Source organism: Morone saxatilis, unplaced genomic scaffold (assembly GCF_004916995.1).
Source record: "Morone saxatilis isolate NCDOM2014 unplaced genomic scaffold, NCSU_SB_2.0 Contig24, whole genome shotgun sequence".
NCBI lineage: Eukaryota > Metazoa > Chordata > Actinopteri > Moronidae > Morone > Morone saxatilis.
The window spans coordinates 13591317-13614974 of record NW_023339807.1 but is presented as its reverse complement, the minus strand read 5'-3'; the positions used below and the strand labels follow the sequence as shown (position 1 = coordinate 13614974).

Sequence of the window (23658 nt, the reverse complement as noted above, 5' to 3'; positions counted from 1 at the left end):
TTTCTTTTTCCTTTTGAAAAGCAGCAGAATAAGCTGAAACCCTAGTCCATTTGTATTGTCAGGACAAAGAGAGACCATTGTGGCAGGAGGGGTGGAGGGGAGCTGCCAGTGGAGGTAGGGGTGCAAGGGGTCAGGAGGGGCAGAGAGGAGTTAGTCAGAGTCCAACCCCTGCTGGGTGCAGTGTTGGGGGCTCGGGGCGGTGGGGGTGTGCAGGTCAGGTAGTGTTTTTTTTTGTTGGTGTTGTTTTTTTTCTGAATGATGAGCCTGAAGCTGCAGCAGTGTGCATTTATCCAGCTGGAAGAGGCTTCAGTAGCAGAGGAGCAGCAGGGCGGGGGAGGTTATGTTGGAGGGAGGGAGGGAGGGTGGGGGGGGAGAATGAGTGACGAGGAAGCCAGCGCAATGCCTCTCTCACGCTCCAACGGGAGTTTAGTCTGCTCCAGCTGCCTGAACCACAGCACACAGAGAGAGCTGGAGAGAGAGAAAAAGGCACGGGACCTGTTAATACAACAGAAATGACTTACAGCCCCTACAGAGTGGATTGTACACTGGATTTAAGTACTTGGAGTTGATGACACTAATTTATTTATTGCTGTTTGGTATTTTGTCTGGTGCCTAAATGCTGTCACTGGGCAAAATGCACTCCAGAGCAAAGTCCCGGAGTTGTGACAACTACCTGAGTATTAAGGTACGAGCTTAAAATATGTCCTGTTGATGTTGCTCTTTCTGTGTGCTTTTTTTTATGTGTTTTAACTTAAATGTTTTTTGTTTGTCTTCTGTATTTAGTGTAAAGTTGGCTTCTTGGGAACCTTCAGCGACTGTGTTGTGAATATGTTATTGTGCACATTCACGAGGATGGATGTTTTTGTCTCAGCTCGCAGACAGATGATATTTTGACTTCTTGCTCTGTAGCCAAAACATAGCAGGTAGCTTTTGATACATGCATAACGTGAGGGAGAAGGGAGGAAGAGTGTTTGTGCATTATATTATTTCTTGGTATGTTCTCATTCAGTTTCAGTAATTTCATGCCTTTATTTGCTTTCTTTTTTCCAGAAAGAAACTTAATACGGCACACTAAATGTGTGAATGTTTGCATTCTCAGCAAAATCTTATCGGCTGCTGCTTTCAGATATTTACCTGTTTGTAGTACTCTGTGATCACTTCGAAGGGCATTGGGAGTGTAATTCCTCATTGATGGCCCCTAAACGAGTTATCCGTCTGTTGAATGACAATTACAAATGAATGTAATGAATCTCTATGATTAATATAAAAAAATAGGTCTGCAGTCTTGACAGGGAGCTAAACTGGAATTGGAGACCAGAATTTATAAATACCACACATTTCAAATCTTTAATGTATTTCTTTAGTGTATAAAGACATCAATGATTTCAACTGAATGGTGGGCTTTTATCTGCAAGAAAAACAAAGAATGAAAACAAGATTTGATGAATGTGCTATCTATCTTTCTGGGGACAGTGAAATACACAACTTTGTATTCTCTCTGATAAGTCGGTTTTCTTTATCGTCCTGCCACTTATTTTGGTATGCACCCATGCTATATTTACCCTGCAGGGGTATCAACAGACTTTGTTAGTCTCCTTTGTCTCTTCTGTCACTGCTCATCAATGCTCTGATTGGTTGAAGGACCTCCCTTCACTTTTTGTCTTCTTGATGGGCTTTCCTTTATGTTAATGTGTGTGTGCTATACAGTGCACTGTCTATAGGGTCAGTGAGGTCTGGCAGGGCTTCTCAGGAACAATATCCTGTCAATGTTGTTTACATCCTGTAGAAAGAGTCATTAGTTTCCTACTGACTACATAAGTCAAGTCTTTCTGATAACCAGCGTGGGAATCTGTAAAATTGTTCCCAATACACCATTAGCATACAGTTTGATTTTATCTTTATTTAAAAAGATATTGCTGTCTCTTAGCTTGCATCTTTAGTTTTGCGTAATACTTTTTACAGTAATGATGTTCGCTTGTTAAAATATAAAGACCTTACACTTAACAACATAGCCTGTGATTAGACGTTTCTCTTAGTCTCTCAATTTAGCCATAAATGTAAATGAAAGGAAAATTAAAAATAGTAACTTTTGCTGTAGACAAGTGGGTGGGCCAGTTTATCACCCCCAGACTTCCATTATTGTTGATCTCACTGTCACCTCACAGACCCAGCTGTGTTTGTCACACAATCAGTGTGGGCCTCTTGGGGTTAAAGTTTATCTGCTGAGATAACATTATAACATTTACTAAAGTGTAAATGAAGAGAGCCTAAGAGCCTGCTCTGCAGTGTTCATACACATAGATGTTTTTTTGTGTGTGATGTATTTTTGATGCTTTAGATTTTATTCGTACAATGTTCAGATCTATTGTCTGACTTCATATCCCAGGCCCCTCTCCTCGTCTCTCCTCCCCTCATAAGATAGGATTTCTGTTGGTACAGATCAAAAGCTGAATCAAACTGCAGGCTCAATGCTAAGGTCTCACTAGGCTCTTTTGTTGGCATCCTGGCACCTGGCAGCGGGGCAGGTCTGAGCAACCTGTGGCCTTTGTCAGCTCGCTGCCTTTGAGGCTGTTAGAAGGTTGGTTAGTGAGCAGCCTGTATGGGGGCTCCAGGGCTCTCCTGTTACACTCCCCTGGTGGCTTCATGCTCCACTGGAGGTCTGGTAGGCAGTGCCTTTTGTGTCCCTGACCCACTAAATGTGTCAGTGACCACCTCTCGCTCACTCTCTCTCTGTCTCTGTAGGTCTCTCACTCTTTCTTTCTCTGTGATGCACCCCTTTCCTCTTTTTTCCACCAATCTTCTTTCATTTTACAGTGTGTGCTTTAAAAGGTGCTGTACTTTTAGAGTTACGAGCTAATGAAGCATTTGGCATATTTGATGTCTCTTATATAATTTACTTGAAAAAAAGACATACCAGCTCTTTCGTAGCATATAAACTTTAACTTAGATTGCAATATTTCTTTCCGACTATAAACTCTGCCATACCTTAATATTAAAGAAAATCAAACTTATATGTTCACCCATTTCATCGAGAGACAAAACCCCATTGTTTAGTTTACTCATTGGCTCTGTGCACCTTCTAAACAGCTGGTTTACTGATGGCATGGACTAAAGTGTCCCACCTGGAGCTTAAAGCCATTAATTACCACCTCAGTCTTCCATCACACTGGCGGCAGCTTACAAAGACCTGACATCAGAAAGGGTGGGACTACCCAATCTGTTCCTGTCCTGGCTGAGGGTCTGAGGCTAGACATACACAACCATACACGCTGCATTCCTCTGTGGGTCAGAGCGGATGGGAAGCTCAACTCTGGTGGCTAAGCTCAGTCGTTCTGCTGAGACATGCAGATATGTCTCCCACTAGCCAGGTGACAAAAAGCTTCTCATGCTTCTGACAATGTGAAAGCTACCCATGTTGTACCTTCTATGAGATATTATCTACACAGATAATGTAATGTGTATTTGCCACTACTCTGAATGTAAACATTGTGTTACGCAGCTATTGTTCAGATATGTGCAGTTTTTGTGTCCATATTGTAGCATTGAATTACCAATCAGATCTATGCTATGTTGAGTAGTTATTCTTAAAAACACAACATCTGTCACCACTGCTGTTTTTTCTGCCTTGGGAACCTGAAGAGAAACTTGCTGGGCTGTCCTAACTATGTAGTGAGGGCTTTCCTCCCATTGTTAGCGTTCCTCCAATAAAATACCGTGTTATTCTTCTCCTCCCGGGTGCAACAGTGACTAATGCCCAGAGACATTTTTGTCTCACTAAAAGCAGGCTGACTGCTAATGGAGGTGGGCGTTTTGTTTCAGGGCACCAAAACTGTACAGCACATACCACTTAGAGAGGCGGAGTGCACAATGAGCGCCTTGTAGTAGATTCGTGGCATGTGTACCAATGCACTGAACTGTACTCACTCTCCTCTAATTGATGGTGCTGAGATGCTTAGATCAACAGGACAGATCCTACAAAGGGTGAAACATGGGCTGTCTGACAGGCTCAATTCACTTAAGCACAGGCAATCTCTTGATTTGTAGGCATCCTTTTTTTACACGCTTGTATTGTAATGTAAATGCAGCATGGACATTCAAGTAAAAGTGGTGAGGAGCTGCGTGTTCAACCCCCACATTCTTCAATATGGTACACAGTTGTCATAGTGTGGGACTTTCCCTGGCATCGCTATCTATCTGCGTGGTTATCATTGGAGGCAGATGTCTCTCTTCCACTGTTGTGTTCCATTTGGGAAGGACAGATAGCTGAGGGATGTTTGGCCTTGGCGCTGACTGCTGAGAGGAAGGTCATAGCCTGAACCGTGAACATAATTACAAGACCAGGTCAACCTCATACAGGACTGCTGTAATCCCAAATGTGCCGTCTCATTCCCGGATAAGTTGTAGTTAACAGTGTGGGACATGTCATCCGTTCTGGTGGGGACAGGTGATGCTGGTCTCGGTCATGCAGGGGTCAGATAATAGTCAGCAATGACATATTGTTATTGGTGGGTAACACTGCACCATCCCGGCCACAACTGGAGTCCAGTCTGGACTTTCCAGTTCTGCTGTTTGTGTCCGCTGACAGTGACGTCACTCCCACCAGGTGTTTCCCCTCTATCTGATGGAAAAGACCATCATGGCTGACATTTCCTGTCATGTTCAAACTTCCTGGCTAAGTGGGCTCATGCTCAGTACTCATGTGCATAATGCAACCGTATGTTTATCTAGCTGAAATACATGTACAGTAAGCAGATACCTTGTTATTTGTTCATAGTTGTGATATTTTTAGCCATGCTAGCGATGCGACTCTACTTTGGTCCAGCCTGTAATATCTCAACAACAATTTAATGGATTACCATGACATTTTGTAGACATGCAGGGGTCCTAGAGGTTTTTGTAATCCCCTAAATTTTCCTCAAATGCCACCAGAAGGCTGACATTTCTGGCTTTTACTGAAATACAGCTATGGGATTGATTGCCATAACATCTGTTAGGAAATTTCCATCAGCCTGAGCTTTACTTTGTGTTTACTGCCAATTCAAATGTCAATATAAATGCTAGCATGCTAACATGCCAAACTATGATGGTGTACATGGCAAACATGATCTGCTAAACATCAGCATGTTTGCATTGTCACTGTGAGCATGTTAGCATGCTTAAGCTTAGCATTTAGCTACAGCCTCACAAAGGCAGTATGGCTGTAGATTCCTGGTGTTGTTTAGATTTAACCTCTTTGCATTTCAATTGCTGCTCCCATATAAATATAGCATATGTTCTAATGTTGCTTTGTCTTGGGAAAAGGGGCCTGTGATGTGGCTATCAGCCATCTTGTCACCATAACATATTCAGCAAAGGCTTCACCTGATAAAAGATATCCAACCTAATCCAGCACTTTTTTTTCTCTCAGGACGCTGAGTCTTTGGACAACTGTATCCAGAGCACCTTGTCGGCCCTTTACCGACCCTTCACTGCTACCGCTGCGACAGTCCTGTGGCAGCTCTTCAGTGTAGTGGAAAGGCAGTACAGAGGAGACGGCCTCCGCTGCCTCATTGACTTCTTGCTTCCTGCCAAGACGATCCTGCAGATCATCCAACAAGAAACCTGTGTAAGTTGTTTAGACGTGCACATGAGGTTAAATCGAGGAATCCGTTAATGCCTTTTGTGATTTATTTCAGAATTCATTTTGAGTTACAACATAGTCAGAGATTTACCCGGTACTGACCTTGGTGATTTCCTGCAGGACTATTGGATGTTTGACTCAGATCTCATTTTTGGCCTTCAATCACCTGGAAATGAAGGTTGAGAGAGGGGCAGTGAGGAGACAACAACAGCCTCACTAAAACATGTTTCTGTGTGTCAGGCCATGTAACTCATGTACTTCCCTAAACACTTAAAACATCTAGAAAGATAAGCAAAGCAAAATGTTGTGATGTTGATGACAAAAGAATGTGAGAACAGTGCTGCTGAGTGTGAATATCTTTGCTGAGTGGGAAGCAGGAGCATCAGACTGAGACAGAGTTGATTATTGTTCAGAAAACAAGCTGAAAAGGAGCCATCCTTCTTTGAATAGGGAAACTGTGGTCTGTTTGAGAGGCTGCCATGGACTCTAGGGTCCAAAGTGAAATTCAGTATTCTCTCTCACAAGCTTTGATTGCTGTGGGTAAGAGCGCTACGACCAAAGCACTGAAACTTTATTCCTCTGTATTCATCTCTGCCGTGATTACACTGTGACGATAGCAATAGAGCAATAGTTTCACCTAAGCATAGCCCCTGAGAACAGCTTGCCGTGCATGAGAGTCTTTGTATTGCAGGCAATATGAGAGGCTTCAGACGAAGATCACATGCTCAGTCTTTGTCTTGACATTCATAAGAGATGAAAAAAGCCAACCCTTGAGCACAGTGTCTTTGCTATAAGGGTCTGTTTTTATTTTGTCACAGTGGAGATTTGTGTTGTGTTTCCTGTGAAACCAGGCCTGATCAGACAGGTTTTCCTCTTTAGTCGAATGATCGCTGACAGTGATTCATTCAGTGCGTCCCATGAAAACATCTTGCCTCTCCATTAAAGTTAAACATGTGTTTGAACGCAGCTTTGCAGATGTCAGTCGAAATGATGCAAGTCGTACCACAGCTGAGCCATGACACAGAGATGATAATAATCTTTTATGGGAGGGGTTATGACTGACTTCTGTGCTTTCTCTCAGGTGAGGTTCAGAGGACTGCTGTTCTATCATGAGGGGTGGCCTCTCTGCATCCACGAAAAAGTCATCCTGCAGCTTGCCCCTCTGCACAAAGTGCGACTAAAGCAAGGAGACTTCTACCTTCAGATAGTTCCTTTAGGCCGCAAGACTGCTAAGCTAGTCATAAAATGTTTGTCGGCCAGTGGGCAGGCCATTACAGAAATCCCCATCGCAGAGAGCATGTATGGCAGCGTCTTCACGGCTGAGTTCTTGCAGAATGTAACACGTGAACGAAACCTGCACCCACTACAGAACTGTCTGCTTACCACTGGTACGGCTGTGTTCAGGACGCCGTGGAAGAACGTGGTCAACCCACTGTTTGTCAGCAGCACGTCGGACGCCATCATGCAAGCACGCTGCAGCAGAGGTGGCTTCCGCGGCCATCTCAGCACCTGCAGCACCAGCGGATCCACAGGGACTCTGGACAGCCACCGCAGCTCCAGAGAGTCCCTGCACTCTCAGGGAGCTGACTCCATCTTCTCTGAGCCCACCTCCCCAAACAGAAACCACATGGACTCTAGCTGTGAGACCCACGGTGTCAGTGCATCGAACACTGCTACACCCATCATTAAACTCGAAAGATCCACTGAAGAGTGTGGCATCGGACAAGTGAGTGAGGATACCGGTGGGAGGGAGAGAGGGCCAGGGTCCAAGATGCTCTCTTTTAGTACGGACCTCAGTAACCCAGGCCTCCGACGCCGTCTCCCAAGGGACTCTGTAGCCTTTGAGAGCAGGAGACTTTTCAGGAAATCTTACATGGAGGCCCTGCAGAACCCCATGAGCCTTGGGTCCAGCTCTGAATCCATCCTGGAGGAAAGTCCAGAGCACAGTGCTGGCTTAAGAGAGAGAACAGTAACACCAGGCAGCAGCCCCGACACCCGGACCTCCTCCAGAGAACTCTTATCTCGGAGGCTGGGTAGCCGGGGCTGGCTCAGTGGGGATGACTCCAGGCCCAGCACACCTTTACTTTACTTACAGAGGGGGTTGAGGAGTGCGGAGAGACGGGCAGAAAGACGTTCAAAGTCACTGGAGAGAACTAACAAGGCAGGCCAGGTTAAAGGCCACCGGGAACGATCCTCTTCTGGAGGCTCAGTGAGCATCTCCCCCAAAAAGCTGATGAATGGCTACACTCTTCGTTTTGGGAAGCTGGATATAGAGGCAGCTTTTCCTGGTTCTGAGAGGAGAAGCAGCAAAGAGGAGCCAGGTATGTGATACTGATTCAACTGGTTCAACCCTTTGCTGCAATAAATATATCACACATAAGTTACTCTTAATCATATTACAGGCCAGTGTCTTGTCTGTTTACTTTACCATCAATAGAAAGTACCTAAATACATTTACTCAAGCACTTTACCTAAATACAGTTTTGAGATACTTTTACTAACTGCAATTATTTCACAGCTGTAGTTACTACTTTGCAGATATGACAAAACATATGAATACCAATAGTATTTACAGTACTAAGCAGATCTCCTTACAACATTAAAAAAATGACAATTACATATTCCTGCATCCTTCATAATAATAAACAATAATAATAAATAAAACAATATGTATATTATTTACAGTATTAGGGCCCATTTAATTCCCTCTTGCAAACGCCAAAACCACCAATGAATTGATCATAATACCAAGTTTTGCCTGTGTAGCCAAAGCCTGGCATAGTGTATTCCTCAGTACCACAGACGTCAACTTTTGGCTGTTACATCACTGAGTACAGGGTGACATGTTCCTTCATTACAATGAACACAGGCACTGTGGTTTGTTTTAACCCGATATACACCATGCTGTTGCCATAAATACTCATTACACTATCTGAAAATAGTCCCTAGTAAATGCACTATTTTCTAATGTTTAGCAATGTTTACTAAAAGCTGTTTTTAGAGTTTGCTTGGCTTTAAAAAAAAAAGAAACAAACTATTTGTTAATGCAAGTTTGTTGTTGTTTTAAGCAGTACTTTAGTAGGAATGAGCGGGCTTTGGGTTTAGTGCCACAGACATAAGGGAAGGCAAAAGGTATTGAGGGACAGATTAGCACAATGTTGGTTTTGGACTTTAATGGGATTTGTTGACAATAAAAAAATACAGAATAATATCAGCCTTAAAGTAAGGGATTTTAATACTTCCTCCTCCACTATACAGTTTTTTTAGTGGTGGTTCAAAATCAGTATAGTATATGTGAAAACTGATGTATAATGTGTATAAACAAATAGATTTATTTTTAGTATCATGCTCTTTTACAAAACCCTAAAATTCTTCAATATTGACAAACCTGGTTTTCTCCAACACTGATTGGGTCATCATGACAGTCCATGGCTCATCATTTCCCGCTAATCAAACAACACAACCTAAGGGTGTGCAAGTTTCGATCTTAATAGCTAGATAATGGCGGTGTGTAATCATACCCTGCAGCAGGACTGGTTACAACAGTTCATCAGGTGGACGCAGTTGGAGACAGCTCATAACATTCACATTCTGAAGCATTACCGCTGTCATTGGTGACAGATTGCCTTTCAAAGCCCCTGTGTATTCTTTGGCACGTTCAGGCGACAGGTATAGCCCTACCCTGGAAACAGAACTTTAGTCACAATCCTGTGTTTTCTTTGCCGCTGTCAGCTTGTTTTCGTGTGTGTATGTGTGTGTGTTCATACAGGGTAGCTAAGGAAAGCGGCAATGTGAGAGTACCACCAAGGGAATCATGCTGTTTTTAGAAAACACAGATTCTTCCGTGAATTGAAATGAGAGATGAACACTGGCTGTGTTTATTTAAATCTTTGAATCTAACCCTGGACCATGCCAGACCTGCCAGACCGTAGTTGAGTCTGTTAAGTACTGATTTTAAAAATAAAGGGCGATCATGTTCATTTAACACCACTCAGCAAATATACAGTAGTTAAATCACATCACTGTTGCGTTCCTGAGATTACCTCAGAGGGGATTGTGTTTCAGCTGTTGCAAAGCAGGTTTCCCACAACGACATTTCAAAGGCAACAAAGGATCCTGTAAACCCTGTAAACCAACCACAGGGACCCCAGCATCCCACAATGAGATGACCCTACAGTGTTTTTGGGGCTGGGGGCTGCGCTGATCCCAGATGGGTTGCCTCATTTACAAAAGTTTCCTTTGTGAATCAATCAGCCACTAGGGATCCACGAAAAAAGCCTTTCAAACTGATGCCTCTGTCTTTGGAGAGTCCATTCAGTCCAGAAACACAAGACCTAACTTGCACTAGTCACACCACTCCGAAAAAATGCACCAGAAAGGTTGAATTACTATGAACCAGGAAAACTATCTACTATCTATTAGCAATATCAGAACACATCCACTGTGATTTACGTGAGCAGTAATTTGCAGTTCCAGCAACCAGTGCAGATTTACCCGCTTTGATAGTTAAAAAATGTGTCCGCAGACTACACAAAAAAACGACTTTCACACAGGACAATACTCAGGAGGATTTACTCTACGTTTGTCACTTCCTCTGAAAACAAAGCAATTTAGGAAACATGCAGCAAACACAAGCCTGGCCACACAGTCGCACAGGAAATGCACCGACTGTTTGAAGACAATAGAGGCTGAGCTGGGAGGGTTTACTGTCACCGAACGGAGCAGGACAATACAAGAGGCCTCACACTGTTTAAAAAGTCAACACACAACAGGTGTCCATCAGACACAGATCCATAATTGGAGATCTATGTGCAGTGTTAGTTAAGTAATGGCCTATCATGGTTTTATGTTAATTCTCTATTAATGGAAGGAACTAGTTCACTAGTAGACATAAGAGTATACCCGATATAAAATAAATGTAGTTACTGCACTGTTGAAATTAATCAGCTGGTGAATCTGACATTTTTTTTAATCAATTAATGGTTTTGTCTGAAAATGTTGAAATTGAGTCCAAAGTGACTGTATTCAGTTGACAGAGAAAAGCAGCAAATATTTTGCACTAGAAGAGATATACAGATACTACAGAGATATGTGAAGATTTGCACTGTTTCGCTGCCTCAGGAATAGGATCAAGTCTATTAACTGTGGTACAACTTGGGAATGTCAGGAGCAGCATAACTATAAACAGAGCCTTGAGGTATGAAAGGCTGAAGAGGAGGATGTCAAAATATAAGAGTCTAACAATGGCACAGTTAGCCATGAGTCAGGCTGACTAAACACCTGGTCTCCATGATGAGTCAGTGTGAACTCACCTATCGCACCACTAATACACACTTGTTTCATGAGGTGTTACGATTAGGTAACAAAGTACTGAGGTGAAAGGAAGCTTCTAATTTATTTTGCTTGTGCTGTATTTTAGTTAAATTATTGTTTAGTAAAAGTCGCTTAGACACTCTACCAGATTTGTGCTCACTATTTATAATCATTTCAACAGGAAAGTGTGATGACACCATCGGCAGTGAGAGCGGGCGGCACAGGCATAGTGGAGAAGAGTCACACAGTCCTAAGGCTGCCAATGGGACAGCTATCAGGCTGGCTTCAGTGTCAAGCTCTTCCTATGAGAGTAACTTAGCCCTCCCCACGCTGGTGTCAGAGGTCAATCAAGAGCTGCTCACATCGGGTGCTGTGATCTTGCCAGGTAGGGGACACAGCTGATATCAACCTCGTTTATTTTGACCCAGCAGTTTGTCTTATAGGTATGTTAAGCACAGTAGTTAATAGTCTTACTGCATCATGTTTCACTCAGTTAAAAATGTGATTAGAGGTCACATTGAATATATAAGTAATCTCTTCTCTGTGTTTTAAAAACAATTAGTGAATGAACATATTTGCATTGATTATTTACTATTATCAGTGATAATTATTAGCATTTTGTTATTAAATTCTTAATATCACATTTTGCTGGAAAATAGTAAAATGGTCTTTTGTGTGAATTTTGAGTTTCTACAATATTAGTTGCTTATTTCTGGATAAAACTGAACTGTACTGTGTTTACTGTGTGGAAAAAGGCTGAAATACAAAACTGGGTTTTCATTTATCAGGCTATTGGTTTGCCCCTTAATTTTTTAAATTAACAGATATTTTAGTTCAAGTACTTTTTTTGCTCTAAGCAACATTAGTTTCTTGTCTTCATTTAGAGGCTAACTTTGACATGATAATGCCAAACAGCTTAAAGCTTGACCTAAAGAGTGATAGTAGAAATGTGAGTGCTAAGTGAAGACCCCCTGCCCACGTTCTCTCTTCCAGGAAACAGAGATCGCAGTGGGAGGGCAGTTCTGCAGGTGTGCACGAGAGCTCAGGTGTGGGCTAGTGAGAGTTGCACGGTCAATGACCTCACCTGTTTACTGGGATACTATTACTCTACGCTTCGGTAAGTCACGTATGCTCAGGTTTGTTGTTTTTTTCCAGAACAACTTTCACACCTGTCCCTTAACACCTGAGGTAAACGTGACTAGTGTCTCATGCAGACTGTGTTAACACATTTTACAGTTTTCCAATATTCCTTTACACTGCAGCTGAATAACAGCTGCAGTGTAAAGGAATTATTATTTCTCCACATTATGGAGAAATAATAATTCACAATTGTGAAGTTACACTTTATATGATCGTACATAAGAGTTTTTTTGTAAAGCAGTGTAAAATAAATTTTTTAAATCAACGTATTTCAAAGTTAATTTAAATTGTTGGACTTCTGTGTTTAGGTTTTCCTTATTTATCAGGCAGTATCAATCTCTAAGCTTATACAAAATATAGTATTAGCAATGAACTGTCTCAGAAAGTACACTGATTGTAATACTTTGGTTTCAGGAAAGAAAGACGTGATCAAGGTCTATCTGTTGTAATAGACAGCAGGAGGCAGCAGCCTGTTCCAGCTCTGTTGTCATCTCTGTCTGAATTGCAGGTGAGCCCGCAGTGGAAAATATGTAATTACCCTGAAACACACGCCCAAAGAGTTTTCAGGCCTTGCTAAATCTTTGTTGTCTTCTGAGCTGTAATGCTATGTCTCTCGCGGAGTTATTACACTATAGCATTCCTTACACATTTCTTATTGTTTGACCTCTCAGTCTCTGTCACTGTTTGGATTTTTAAAGAGGCACACCTTTGAATTTGTAGTGACTGCAGTTCCAAGACATTTTTCTGAAAAAGGTTGGCCTCAGGGCTCTTGTGGGGAAGCCTGTGCTTACTTGTCTGTTTTTAACCACACACTGGGAGAGGGCTGGCTGCAGCCAACCTGCAAGAGACATATCATCATGTTATGATGATAAGTTTCTCACTGATGTAAGGACAATAATTCTCTAAACCACAACACATACATTATATCACTTTAAATATTCATTTTACATTTACATTTACATTTACATTTAGCTGTATTATAATTTCTTTTTCTCATTTTAAGTGATCAAAATTGCCTGTGCACGTTTTTCTCAGGCATTGCTACCAAATGCACTTTACTCGGTTCTCTTCCTGGTGGACAAGGAGGCAGCAGCCAAACCTGAGAGAGACATCAATGTACAGGTAAATAGAGACTTTATAAAGAGGTATTTTAAATAATGTGTTGTATTCATGTTGTTGATTGCAAAATCTATGGGCTAAATCTGGGTTGAGATTTGATGAATTTCTATGTAATCTCATCGCTATAGGCCATGATGACACAGATTGGAGGTGAGCAAGAACTGCCATGTGTGTAGTTAATGTTACTTTAGCTTTGATGCGGGACAGCAGATACACTCAAACTGAGATCTGAGTGGGAGTGTGTGTTTTTATCTCATCACAGACTGAAACGTTGTCATCTCTGAAAACCCTGCTGAAGCACATCGACCAAACCCAGCTCACACGAGACCTGGAGGGCACCTTCCACTATGACCACAACCACTGGATCCACTTCAGGCAGGTGGGTGTAACGGAGGTGGCTGGACTGTAGCCAACAATACAAACGCATTTGTACACTTACGAGGCGAGGGTGGGGATACATTTCGAAATATAGATTATTTCAGTTCACACTGTTAGATGCTTGTTGTTCAAAGAAGAAAAGAAAATTATATTACTTGTTGTTTTTCCAAAGTTGGGTATAGATACATATAGATATAAATATCTTCTCTTGCCAAATTGAAATGGTGAGGGGCTCAAGCTATTGCCGATGTTCTAACTCTGTTAGTGCTAATAATCTCCCTCCTTCTCTTTTTCTCTCTCACACAGAAAACTGAACCATTTGCAAGCAGTTGTAGCGCAGCCATCTCCTCCCTTCAGGAGTCTATCAGCACACTGAGCAACAGCGGCAACCTGAAGACCTCTAAGGTCAGACCCACCCCCTGCAGGCAGTCTGGCCTACTGATTTATGTGTCTCCACTGACACACAATAGCTCTCTGCTGGCCTCTTTCCTCCTAAGTGGAGTAAACAGTTCAGCAGTTTGTTTTATGGTTAACTTCCATGATCTCTGTGCCTGTTGAAATCAATAACAGGATTTTGTTGAGTTTGAAACACAGAGGATACCCCACTTCATTTGTGATGACATCCACTTTAAAAATGTATTCACTCATTTGATTTTATTTACTTTTGTGCATGTTTACTTCAGGAGGTGTCTGAGGTTATGGAACAGCAGAGGCATCTCATGAAGTGTGTACTAGATGACACCCGCCTAAACAGACTGCGTCTAGAAGGAGGCACTGTCCTTGCCCGCATCAGGAAGGAAGAGGCCTGTGATAATGAAAACTACAGGTACTGCAGGGTGGCTTCTTAACCACACGACAACGGCCAATATGAGTAATAGTGATACTAAAATAAACCTGTTTCACCCTGTTATTGTTTTCTTTGTTCATTTAGAGATGCTGTTGATATGTTGAATGCACGGTACAACCAAGTAGATGAAGAAGTCCATAAGCTTGTGATCCTATCCAACAAGTCTCAGAAAGAGTTGGAGAGCCTGCTGGAGGTGCGCAAGTTTGAGGAGCAAACACAACAGGTAAACGTAAACTACTTCACTGCTGCTTTTCTTCTCTCTCTCTCTCTCTCTCTCTCTCTCTCCCTCGACAAAATGAGACACTCAATCAATAAACAACCCCCTTCTCTTTCCAGATCAAACTGTGGTTCAGTGGAGAGGGAGAGAAGCAACTCACACCTTTGGAATCGCTAATTCTGTCTGCGGCCAAAATTAAGGAGATGAGAGAGAGCTTGGAGCAGTTTCTGGAGGAGTCTGTGGTAAATAGCGCCATCATTTTTTACTAGATTCCTCATGGACCATCTCCTATGTATAATTTTTAAAAGACAAGCATGGCTAAGTTGATCTGTTTTGTCCTTATCCTGACAGCACCAGCAGAGGCATGGCCTACAGCTGGTGAAAGAGTCTCCAGAGTCCCTTCCAGGTTCGGTTCTCCTGGACTTTAAGCAACATCTGGGCTCCATATTAAGCAGAGTGGAGAGGAGGAAGGCCCAACTAGACATCCTAACCCACCTGTATGAATTCTATGACTCAGTAAGTATTAAAAATGTATGTTGATATCCTGTCAGAGGTTTTGTTACATTTTACTTGAGCATGTACTTTAAAACAGAGTACTTTACAATGAATATGACAGAATACAAGACTGTAAGGGTTATGACTAATATCCTAAAAGTTGTACAATTTATTATCACGCACAATACTTGCATAATAACTGCATGACTCCTTCATGACTGAAAACCATGTCTCTCTCCAACTATGATGAAAAAAAATAGAAGATTAATCACATTTTATAAATCTGTAGGTTAACCAGTGGATGGAGCACTGCCAGGACTATTTCCATCAGCTGAGTCTGGACAATACAGGTGTCAGACTTTCTTCATCTGTGGTACAGATCCTGCAGGATTACTACACCGAGGCATCCAAGTTCTCCATGGACAACTTCAGCACCCTCAATGACATGGTGCTCTCCCTGGAGAGTCCTCAGCAACTGCAGCAGTGGAACACAGTGTGGCACAAATGTCAGCAAACCAAACAGCAGTTGGAAGACACTTTGGCCGGAGCTACGACAGCAGCCCCGAACTCCACAGCCGCTGATACGACGGCTTCTTTGAAGACTGCAGAAAGTCAGTTTGACAGTGCAGAACAGCATGGAGCGAATGCATGTGCGCTTTTACCTGGGGCGATTACACCATTAACTTTTGAGGACAACAAGCCTCACTCTGCTGGGCCTTTCTCTAAGAGCCCCAGCAGTTCAATCTCCTCCTCCTCACACTTCATTTTTCCCACCGACTGTGACAGCAAACTGAGTCCGTCCACGTTTGATGACACGGACAGCGACTGCACCATCGACTCGACCATCTCCTGCCACTCGGAGCCCGTCTACTCCGGGGCCGCCCGCCTCCGCAAGCAGCCAATGAAGAAGATTATGAAGAAGACCATGAGCTATGAGCTTAGTCCGAGGGACAGTGGTCACTCCGATGTCAGTCACATTCATGGCTACACCGGTGTGTACATCAAGGGTTTGGAGGTGGCTAATAACGTGTCTGCAGAGAAGAAACTGCAGAGACCAGATGTGACGAGCCCTGCGTTGGGACGCAGCCGCAGCATGTCCACACCCACCAGGGTCCACAATAGACGCAGTGACGGAGATGGCAAGAAACAGAGCAGGTGAAAGAGTGATCCACTAAACACAAACTGGGATATTACTTTACATGTATGTTTTATGAAAACAATGTGTATATATATATGTATATAGAGCATGGACCAAATACTCAAAACACTAAACACTTCATGAAATTCATGTTTTATTTGTGAGTAAAATCAGCCTTTGTCTTCAGTCCTTCTCAGCTGCTATACAAACTGTGCTGATTTATTGGAGTGCTTTAAAATCCCACAAAAATATTAACTGTTTGAAATCAATCACATACACACATATCTTTATACAAACAGTCTTGTGAAGCTTTTATGATAAATATGGTTCAGTTGTAGTCAAAGTCCCTTTCTTTTGCTTTTGTTATTTTGTCTACCCCCAGATCTATTATGTCAAAGTTATAGTCATATTTTTATTAATATGGCGATAATGTGGTCTTCATACTGATTAGGGCCGCAACTAATACTTTGATTATTGATTACTGGTAGTTTGTTACCCATTTAGACTATAATGTATGAAAGCTATGAAAAATACCCATCATATTTTCCCAAGATGACATCTTTAGATTGCTTATTCTGTATTACAGTCCAAAACCCCAAAATATGAATGTATAATGAAATTATGTTGAGAAAATCCTGCATTTTTGCTTGATAAATGACGAATCGATTACTCCATCACCAAAACTAAACAATTGATTACCTAAAGTTTATTTGGTATTATATTAATAATTATACCAATGCACTGTAGATAACACAAATACTCTTAGTCTCAAACCATATCATGTCTTTTTGTTCACCAGTAAAGTGCAGCACATCATGGATGAGATGATTTCCACAGAGAGGGAATACGTTCGCTCTCTCAGCTACATCATTGAGCACTATTTCCCCGAGATGGAGCGCCTGGACTTGCCCCAGGACCTGCGGGGGAAGCGCAGCATAATTTTCGGGAATGTGGAGAAACTTTGGGACTTCCACAGTCAGTACTTCCTGAAGGATCTGGAGTCGTGCGCCCACTCCCCGCTGTCCATCAGTAGCTGTTTTCTCAGACACGTGAGTCCAGACAGTCAGTCGATGTGCCCTGAAGCAGCTCACTGACAGCTTAAAAACAACACTCAGGTCCAGTGTCTCCTAATAACAGTGACTGTAATTATGTGTTGACCTGTAGTTAGTGATTTTTTCAAAAACAACTTATGACACAATATTTTTAGTGTGTCAAGATTATACTATCACACACACTTTATATATAGAATAAAATTGATGGAGGAACCCATAAATTATATTTACAGTTGTAATTCGTAGTGTTTTGCGCACTGAAATGTCTGCATAGTTTTTACTGTAGTCAGTGTTGTAACTTGTTAATCTTGTGTGCAGGAGGATCAGTTTGGAATGTATGCTCTGTACAGCAAGAATAAGCCCCAGTCGGACACTCTGCTCAGCAGCCATGGGAACGAATTCTTTAAGGTGCGTCTGGAAACTCTGGTTACATCTCTCACACAATGGTCAGGTCCTAGAGTCAAATTTTAAAATAAATTCAAAATGAAAACATGATGACTTGGTCCTACACTAAATGGATCACAAAAATATATACACATTTACATGACCAATATTGATGGAAGATTTAACTAATCACATATCTACTGGATTATATGACTGCACTAAATTATAAGAAATTACAGTAGAGAAATGCAAAAAAATGTAAGAAGGTCCAACTTACTTCTTACTTCTTTCTCAGCAGATGGATCTGCTCAGTGCCACACAGTTCATATCCTTGTCACAATACTTTATTAAGCATATGTAAGGAATCCATGTTTGATTATGTTGAAAAATGAATTATCGGCTGATGTATTCATTTAAACTATTAGCAATATTGATATTAAATAAATACTAAAATAATGAGTATTGGTCGGGCTCTAATACATGTCCAACACTCAACACAGCTGCTCTGAATCAACACCAATCAGCTAATAGTTAATAAACAGTAAACAAGAAAACAGGATTGACCTACAATTTGCATGACGCACCACATCTTTTACTTTTAAATAAGGTGTTCCATATTCAAAGAAATCACTAATGCCATAGCAATACTTACTGTGCCTCTATCCAGAATAAGCAGCTGGAGCTCGGAGACAAGATGGACTTGGCGTCCTACTTGCTGAAGCCCATCCAGAGGATGAGTAAATATGCACTGTTGCTCAAAGACCTGATCAAGGAGTGCAGTCAATCCCAGGAGCAGGAACTGAGTGACCTCCGCACTGCAGAGGAGATGGTCAAGTTTCAGCTTCGCCATGGCAATGACTTGCTGGCTATGGATGCTATACGGGGCTGTGATGTAAGTAGTAATGCATGAGCACATGATGTTGCTGCTATAGTAAATATTTTCATGTCAGCATACATCAGTGCCAAATACTATTTAACATTACTTAAAGACAATCTGGCAAGACAGAGGTCATTAACACTATTTTGGAATACGAGGTCATCTTGTTATGTGTTCAGCAGAGTGAGGTCAGAATCCCACCAGGAATTGTATTGTTCTCTCTGACGCATGTGAACGGTCGTGTTTCCTCTCCAGGTGAACCTAAAAGAGCAGGGTCAACTCCGCTGCCAGGATGAGTTCATAGTCTGGTGTGGACGGAGGAAATACCTCCGCCACGTCTTCTTGTTTGAAGACCTCATCCTCTTCAGCAAGACCAAAAAGATCGAAGGAGGATACGACATTTACATCTATAAACAATCCTTCAAAGTAAGAATTTATTGTTTGAGGAGTTTTTTTTGTCAGTTTCTGCTATACACTGCTTGTATAATGTCAGTAAATGTAATATTTTTTCCAATTATTTTCTATTTAGACAGCAGAGATAGGTATGACTGAAAATGTTGGCGACAGCGGCCTGCGTTTTGAGATTTGGTTCCGTCGGAGGAAGTCACAGGACACGTTCATACTCCAAGCCAGCTCCGCAGAGGTCAAGGCTGTGTGGACAGCTATCATAGGGAAGATTCTGTGGAGGCAGGCGCTCAGAAACAGAGGTGATTTCAATTGTAGGGTTGTTCTGATTATCAATGTGACATTCAGACACCTTATCCCATTGAGGACCTAAGTTTTGTCATTAAAGATTTACATGTGTGAATTCTAGCGTTGCGCATGCAGGAGATGGTGTCCATGGGTATTGGAAGCAAGCCTTTCATGGATATCAAGCCAAGTGATGCAGCTATCAGTGACAGAGCCATTGACTATATCATGAAGGGGTCAGGTGAGCTTGTCTCATACACATTATGTATGTGTTTATTATTTCTCTCCCTTTTTCTCTGACTCCCCCCCTCTCTCCAGTTTGTTGTATCTTCATTCACCTTGTAATTATGCAGACAGATACCCAACATTTTTCTTTGCTGAAACCACAAAAACTTGGCTCTTGTTTAGAGGTGTTTGAATGTAAGCCGTATTTGAGGTGTTATCCAAGCTGCACTCATTTGCAGTCATTACAACTGCAGTAAACTATTTTACATGACTCCTCTTTTCATGGAGATGCTTTTAAAAAAGATTCATGCCCTAATTAAGGTCATTAACAACCACAGGAATTTGCATATATTCTTGTCACTTTTCATCCCTCTCGTGATCTCACAGCTCACTGTGTTTGTCTCTACCGACAGAGTCTAGGACCAGGGCATCTATCGCGGTGCCTTTGTTTGAACACGCCACTTCGTTCAAGAGACCTCACTCCACTATCTCCAACAGCAGCACTTCATCCTCCAGCAGCCAGTCGTCCTCCTCCCTGCTGGGCTCGCTCAATCTTCATCTTTACTCCTCACCCTCTCACCCACACACACATCCATACCCAATGACCAGTGTTCCCTCCTTTGCCCAGTGGCCCTACGACTGCATAGAGGAGGATGAGCTGGAGCAGGACACTGGTAGCCAGCCCTCCATGAGTGAGTGGAAGTTTTCCTGCTGTAGAAACCATAAAGCCCATAAGTTAAAGAATGTCAGTGAATGTAGGCAGCTGTGATTATTTTGATTATTAAAAAGTTACAGATACAGAAAAATTCTGGGTAAATGTAAGCACAACCACTGTAGTTACTATTGGTTGTCTTTTAACTTTCTGGGGGGAACTTTGGTAGATTACCAGCAGCTCATTTGTACTTTATCCCAAGTATTTTCTGAGCTGACAATGTAACACAATATGTTACAGAGTGCTTGTGAAAATAAATGAAGCAAAGATAAACACTATTAAAATTGAGAAGTGCTTCAAGATAAAACAACAAGTTATAGTGATAAAATGATAAAACAGCAATGATTAAACAGGCAAATAATATATACAGTGTCTTCTTTGCTGTTACCACTAGGAGTTGCCAAAGTCTAAACATTTCATATACTACTCAAAGGAGTTTTAAGAATACACAAAGTCCTTGGCACATTAGGTAACTGCACATGGACCTTACTTCCTAGAAACATTGCCTCAATAGGAAATTTAGGTTCTGTGTGCATCCAGTGTGACAGTATTAATGCTTCTTTCTCTGTGTGTTGTGTGATAGTCACTGAGAGCTCAGAGACATCCTCCCAGTGTACCTCCAGTGACAGTGTAACAGGGCTGAGTACTCTCACTATACCAGGGCACCCCAGCATCATGATGGACTCCTACAACAACAATGAGCCCCCCTCCTTCCTGTGCTCCTCCACACCTCCCTCCTCCATAGTGTCTCCTTCAATATTCCAGAAAGAGGAAGACCTCCAACCCCAGGACACCAATTTCATCACAGCAGTGAGTGTTTGATTCTCTTCCTTATTATAATCTTATATATGCTTCTTTTTATAACTGCTAAAATCATCATGTTTCATGAGAGTGTATTATTAGATTAACCATAGCTGTGGTGGTACTATTTATATTTCTTTATATCTCTGTATATTTATATCTCTCTATCTGAAGTCCCACATGAAGTACTTTCTTTTTTGTACAATACTCATATCTTTTCTTGTTTTTCTGGCTCCATTATTGTATGCACAATGGAGCCATATGTATGCATATATTACAATGTACATGTTATATTACATAACCTTTTTGGTGTCAAGGACCCCCAAATTGATACACATCTGGCCACAGACACGTATTTGATCAGATATTGTCCCCTGTTTAGATCCCTGTCTGATAATATTTAGTTATTCCGTAACTGTCTATACTGTAGATTGTCAGATTCACAGTGAAGAGTTAAACTTATGAACACTCATTCTTATACTTTCTGTCATTGGACTTTTAGTCAATAGAATAACAGTGAAATTAAAATATTCCCATCTTTTCTGGGACCATTTCTGGGATTTTAAAGCCTGATAATAACCCCAATTTCGCAGAGATTACAGATTTTTCAAATCATTTCAAGTTTGCACTGGTCATATGAAAAAGTTTAGGATTTATATCTCTTACCCACTGAGTAAACGTTAGACCTGTAAAAGCTATTTATACATTAAAAATGTCTAGGTCTAAACATGAATCTGTAATTCATGTAGAGAAAACTGTCATCTGCAAAAGTCTTTAGAAGACAATATTTTCTTCTCTTCATTCACACATTGATCTGAATGTGTGAATGTGAGTGTGAACTGTCTTCTTATTAACAGCTATATTGAAGTACAACAAACTACACAAGCCGATTTGACTGAGGCTAATTGTAACCAGTGTGGGACAACTATTTTTTTTAAATTAACTGGTATATTTTAAGTTGGATTTCAGACTCCATTGTTTAAAGGAAACCACCTCACCACCTTTTTGCTATTTTGTTTTTACCAGAGCAAGACCACTCATATAGCACTAGGCCTCTCTACTGTGGTCTGATTCAGAGCTGAGGGGTTTTAGCTCAGTAAGTAACTGGTGTCACCAGAGTGGACATCTGTGTTGTCCCCTTCACAGACTCATTAACAACTGTGAGGAGCCTGTGGCCTGACTACTAATCTGTGTGCTTTTGGTGTGTTTTGTGCTGCATGGCGGTGTGTCCTGATGGGTTACGGGGGCTCTCACCCTGATGGGTGGTTTGTTTTGTAAACTTTTGGCTCTTTTTCCTTTTTTCCTTTTGGTTTCTTTGTGCCTTTCCTCATTTTCCTCAGTGCATCCGTTTAACATGAGAGTGAAATTTGTGTCATGACATATATGTTGTCAAGAGTTTTATGTATGTTAGAACACATGCATGCTCTGTTACAACCTTTGTTTTGGGGCTTTGGAATGCATTTATGGTTAAGAGTTTTTCATTGATTCCTGAGTTTTGTGTTTTTTAACAAACTGTTGTACTTGTTAATGTTATTAGTTTCTAATGTTCAAATCAGTTTAATGTTCAGCACTTATTGTACCTAATGGGAAAAAAATTAATTACATAACCCCAATGTATTAAAATATTAAATGCATAAAATATTACATTGCATTTGACAGGATTCAATTATATTAACTGGAAATTGTAGAACATTGACTGAACAGAATTCAGCCTCATCTATAGTTACATTTAAGCAAATTGAAGACGTGAAATAAATAAGAACTTCAGTGTTGCTGTTTGTTGTAGGACCTAGATTAATTAAAGACTTAAAATCATTAAATTTTTATTATCCCCCGTGTTTAGATGTTGCTTCAAATGTATGGTCAACTTTTAACCAGTAGGACCTCAAAGTAGTCATAAATACTTAAATATGTGGCTGTTAAAGATGTAATCAAAGAGAATAAAGAATCAAAAACCACATTTGCTCCTTTAGATGTTTTGATAAAAGTTTAGGCAGTGTTTTTTATTTTTAATAGATTTAAGTGAGCAACAGCTTCCCACAAAGTCTTCCCTGCTGCCTGTTTTAGTGTTAAAAAAACTAATTGGTTTAGGATAATAACTTAAAGTTCCATCAAATAATCTGAAATTGGGTGTCTTGTTAAATCTTCCACAAGTAATTTTAGCTCAAAAAGACATTTTGTTCGCCTTCTTGACCTTGTAAGCAACACTGATGCCCAGTCATTACTGTAACTTTTAGGAATTTAGGGTAATCATGGAATTATTGGTTTAACAAATTCTTTGTGTTTCTATAGGCCTATTAGTTGACTGACATTAATACTGCATGCTGACTCACGTAAAATAATACAAGTGCATAATGTGTAGAAAAGAGGTTTTTCTAAATCGTCTTTTTCCCCCTTGTTTCTTCATAGCTGTGAAATCTTCAAGCTGAATGCTACTTGATGCCACAGCAGTTTGAATATCAGGACAAGGAAATGGAAATGAGAGGAGTCCAGCTGCAGAGCACTAAGACTTTAATCGATGAAGCACAACTATTGTATGACATTTCATTCTGATACTGTAAATTGGAAATTGACACATAATATACACTGCCATGATGGTACGTCAGTGTTCTGTACATTTGTTTTAATTAACTAGGTATGAATTAATGTT

The 23658-nt window shown here is 41.2% G+C and overlaps 1 protein-coding gene across 2 annotated transcripts; it reads left to right on the top strand.

Moving 5' to 3' along the window:
• Positions 1 to 449: 449 nt before the first annotated feature.
• Positions 450 to 23557, top strand: zgc:158766 (uncharacterized protein LOC100009641 homolog). 2 transcript variants are annotated; one of them, XM_035672868.1, is made up of 24 exons: positions 450 to 685; positions 5408 to 5605; positions 6702 to 7941; positions 11115 to 11318; positions 11927 to 12050; positions 12488 to 12581; positions 13109 to 13195; positions 13455 to 13571; positions 13877 to 13975; positions 14254 to 14396; positions 14502 to 14640; positions 14754 to 14876; positions 14986 to 15150; positions 15419 to 16284; positions 17067 to 17316; positions 17638 to 17727; positions 18371 to 18595; positions 18836 to 19006; positions 19110 to 19287; positions 19395 to 19511; positions 19909 to 20187; positions 20791 to 21017; positions 22035 to 22104; positions 23418 to 23557. In XM_035672868.1, the coding sequence occupies exons 1-23, from the start codon at positions 617 to 619 to the stop codon at positions 22077 to 22079; spliced, it is 5250 nt and encodes a 1749-aa protein (XP_035528761.1). In that variant the 5' UTR covers positions 450 to 616; the 3' UTR covers positions 22080 to 22104; positions 23418 to 23557. The 2 variants fall into 2 exon arrangements, with proteins under 2 accessions (XP_035528761.1, XP_035528762.1); XM_035672869.1 differs by lacking the exon at positions 22035 to 22104 and having other exon boundaries at positions 23418 to 23550.
• The last annotated feature ends 101 nt before the right edge of the window (positions 23558 to 23658 follow it).